Source organism: Engraulis encrasicolus, chromosome 16, assembly GCF_034702125.1.
Source record: "Engraulis encrasicolus isolate BLACKSEA-1 chromosome 16, IST_EnEncr_1.0, whole genome shotgun sequence".
Classification (NCBI taxonomy): domain Eukaryota; kingdom Metazoa; phylum Chordata; class Actinopteri; order Clupeiformes; family Engraulidae; genus Engraulis; species Engraulis encrasicolus.
In genome coordinates this window covers 16,528,715-16,532,088 of record NC_085872.1, presented here as the reverse complement: position 1 = coordinate 16,532,088, position 3,374 = coordinate 16,528,715, and the positions used below count along the sequence as shown (strand labels likewise).

The window sequence follows — 3,374 nt, the reverse complement described above, 5'->3', positions numbered from 1 at the left end:
ATTAAAAATGAAGTAAATGGGAGCATCGGTGTTGCGGTTTTCCTTTTTTCATTTTTTCATTTTACAGGTAATACAAGGAAATTGAAGTTTCGTTGTGTCTTTATACCATTAAAGGACATAGACATACACAGGACTGACATTTACAGACTGACATCAGAGTGCACAACAGGACAAGTAACAGTGATGGTCCAATACCAGTAGGCTATGGGGTTGGCAAGTCGATCCGTCACCAGGGCCGAAAACGTCACTTCCGGATCCATTCCGGATCCATTCGTTATCAACTACCATGTAAACACAATGTAATAAAACTCGACAAGAAGCGGATTAAAAATGGTACAGTGCTGTGTCCCGTTGTGTAAGAACAGAAACGACGTCGACAAAGGATTCCCCTTTTACCGTTTTCCTGTCGACGAGAAAGTCAGCAAAAAGTGGCTGAAGTTGATACGGTAAGTTTGATTCAAAATCTTAATGAATGCAGCTTAATGGTAGGTAGCTTACATCAGCTAACTAGCGAGTTGTTAGCTGTGGAAAAGCTGTTACTAGGCAACACTGATCTATTTTTCATCCAAACAGACTAGTATTTTGATTGCAAAATCGTTTAGTGTCTATGCCCATCATGAAAAATGATGAAGTAACCAGTACCAGTCGAAGTTTTTTTTATGATAGTTGGAGGGAGCTTGCTATTGAAGATAGCTCTCACTAAGGAAACAGCTGGCAGATCAGCTGTCCTTACGTGTTGTTAGTTGTGGGAAAGCGGTCAGCTCGGACACTTAATTGAGCAAAACCGATGTATATATTGTTTTAACAGACTAATATTTTATGGTAACGTGGTACAGGCCATGAAAAATGAGAAAGTGTCACACTAGTACCGATGTAACAGAGATTCCCTGATTGTCGCTCCCAACGCAGGACGCTCCCCGGTCGGCTCGCTCCCACTAGCCAGACTATCGATCCCACCGCCATATAACGGAGCTAGTTATCTTTTTTATGTTAGTTTTTTGTTTCTAACCCTAAATTGCTTGTATGTGACAGTATATGATAATACGTGAAATATAATCGGGCGGGACTACACGTCCGGGAGTGATAGAAACACCTGGGACTACACGTCCGGGAGCGATCTCAGTTGGGAGTGTCCATCTACCTCCCTGTAAGAGACTATCTGGGCCCCCCTCAACTGGCGATTCCAGATGATATAAACACAGCGACTGGTCTGAATGAATACGCTCCAGTTTAAAAGTGACATTTACTTACGACCAATTACCATTGCTTCTAACATCTGCAGTCGCCAGTAGGGCAATTCCAGCGTTATGGATGTGACATTTGGACTTAAAATGGCAACTAATAACTGAGCTAGTTTTTATTCTTTCCCATTATTACAAGAAGTGTTGTATGTTTTAAAGACATCCCATATTGGAGAAGTGATGGGGGGGAAATAATTCCCATAGAGCCCAAGAAAATGCCAAAAAAGACATGCGTTATGGATGTGACAGAAAAAATACCCTGTTTCTCAGGTGACAACACATTCATCAAAATCTGTGAAACTGTTAACATAATATCCAAATGTAGATATTCATTTGATAAAAGAGTCTTAGTTGAACATGAAAATGCCTTTGTTTTAAATATTGCGCATTTCATGCAGACTCAGGGAAAGAAAAATCAGCGTTATGGATGTGACAACATTTTGTTATGGATGTGACGCGTCTGAAATCCACATTTTATCTGCTCGAGAAATCCATGATAATACTTTGATCATATTTAACAACTATGTATACAAGTTAGAACTATCTCTTAAGTTCCTAAATAAGAATTGAGATGGGTGGTGTTTTGCTATTTTATGGATTTTAGCATAGCCTAAATGTCAGCTGTCATGAAAGTACAGAATTGGGCAAAATCACAGTAAAATGACCCTTTTTTGATAATTTAAGCTAAAAAAGTGAGTATGAAGTGACCCATATATGACACACCCGTTCAACTTATGTACCTCGGTAATATAGAGGCCTTGGTGTCATGTTAGATATTATATTTTTCAATTGAAAGACAATTTCTTGTTTCATAGTCTGGTTGACGTTTGCATGGAATTGCCCAGTTGTTACGGCCCAAGATAGTATTTTACACCGGTCAAAGTTGACTAGAGATGATGGGGGAGTCTGTGATGCAATATACTAATGACAGTTTCTATGTGCGTGTGTCTTTTTCCCCCCAGACGTGACAATTTCACTCCAACTCCTAATACCAGGATCTGCGGGTGGCATTTCCCGAATGGAAAGGCAGCCGGACCCACAAGATTTGCATGGAACGAGGGAAAGGCTTTTCAGTCCATTGAACAGCCATCCAAACGACTGAAGACACTCCCTGTCACTGAGGAAGAGGAAGACGAGGCAGAGGCAGGTTCATGCCACCTTGAAGTTCAACGATCAACCGAATTGTTGCAAATGGAGAATGCCCAACTGAAAGAAGAAAATTTAAGATTGCATGCACAACTACAGAATCATAAGCAAACATTTTCATTCGACCAAATATCCTCTGTGCCCCGCAAAGTCATTTATTACACAGGCATGCCTGATGCTGCCACAGTTTTCTTTCTATATGCCCTTCTTTCCAAATTTCCCCTCAAGTATCACTATGATTGGACTGTCCAAAGTATGCCACTAATTGATCAATTGCTGTTAACTCTGATGAAGCTCCGGCTGAATTGTGGGATCGAAGACCTCTCCACCAGATTTAACTGCAGTCGAACCACAGTCACCAATATTTTTATGACCATCTCCAGTGCCCTTTATGACATCTTGTACGTTGGAATGATGGAAAACAACATCCCTTCCCGTTTCAAAAACCAAACCTCCCTGCCAGAGTGCTTCCTCCCATTCCCCAACTGCCGTATTGTGCTTGACTGCACTGAAGTGGCTGTCTGCAACACCGAAAGCCTTGAGGACCAAAGTAAGCTGTACAGCCATTACAAAGGATGCACCACACTTAAGGCTCTGGTCGGTGTGGCGCCCAATGGAGTTATCACGTTTGTTAGTGAACTGTATGGTGGGAGCATATCCGACAAAGCCATAACAGCTGACAGTGGAGTGCTGGAACAACTTGTTCCAGGGGACATGGTGATGGCTGACAAGGGCTTCACCATCCGCGACATTTTGCCCGAAGGTGTTTCCCTCAACATCCCCACATTCCTTGTCGATGGACAGTTCACATTGCAGGAAGTTCAGTATAAGAGAGTCCATGTGGAACGTTCTATTCAGCGCCTGAAAACATTTCGGATTTTAAAAGAGATCCCACATCAGTACAAGAAACATGGAAACAAGATCTGGAAAGTGTGTGTGTGCTTGATGAACTTACAGACACCCATCCTGAGGGAAGTAGATGTCTGA

At 41.9% G+C, this 3,374-nt stretch overlaps 1 protein-coding gene across 1 annotated transcript; it reads left to right on the top strand.

Moving 5' to 3' along the window:
* The first annotated feature begins 207 nt into the window (after window positions 1-207).
* LOC134466011 (uncharacterized) lies at window positions 208-3,374 on the top strand. Its single transcript, XM_063219909.1, has 2 exons — window positions 208-446; window positions 2,204-3,374. The coding sequence occupies exons 1-2, from the start codon at window positions 331-333 to the stop codon at window positions 3,372-3,374; spliced, it is 1,287 nt and encodes a 428-aa protein (XP_063075979.1). The 5' UTR covers window positions 208-330.

What these genes read in the sequence shown, in the direction of transcription:
- LOC134466011 (XM_063219909.1), top strand. Translation starts at nt 331, where the DNA reads ATGGTACAGTGCTGTGTCCCGTTGTGTAAGAACAGAAACGACGTCGAC. An exon ending in AAGTGGCTGAAGTTGATACG is followed by an intron (nt 447 to 2,203) that starts GTAAGTTTGATT and finishes TTTTCCCCCCAG; the next exon opens with ACGTGACAATTTCACTCCAA.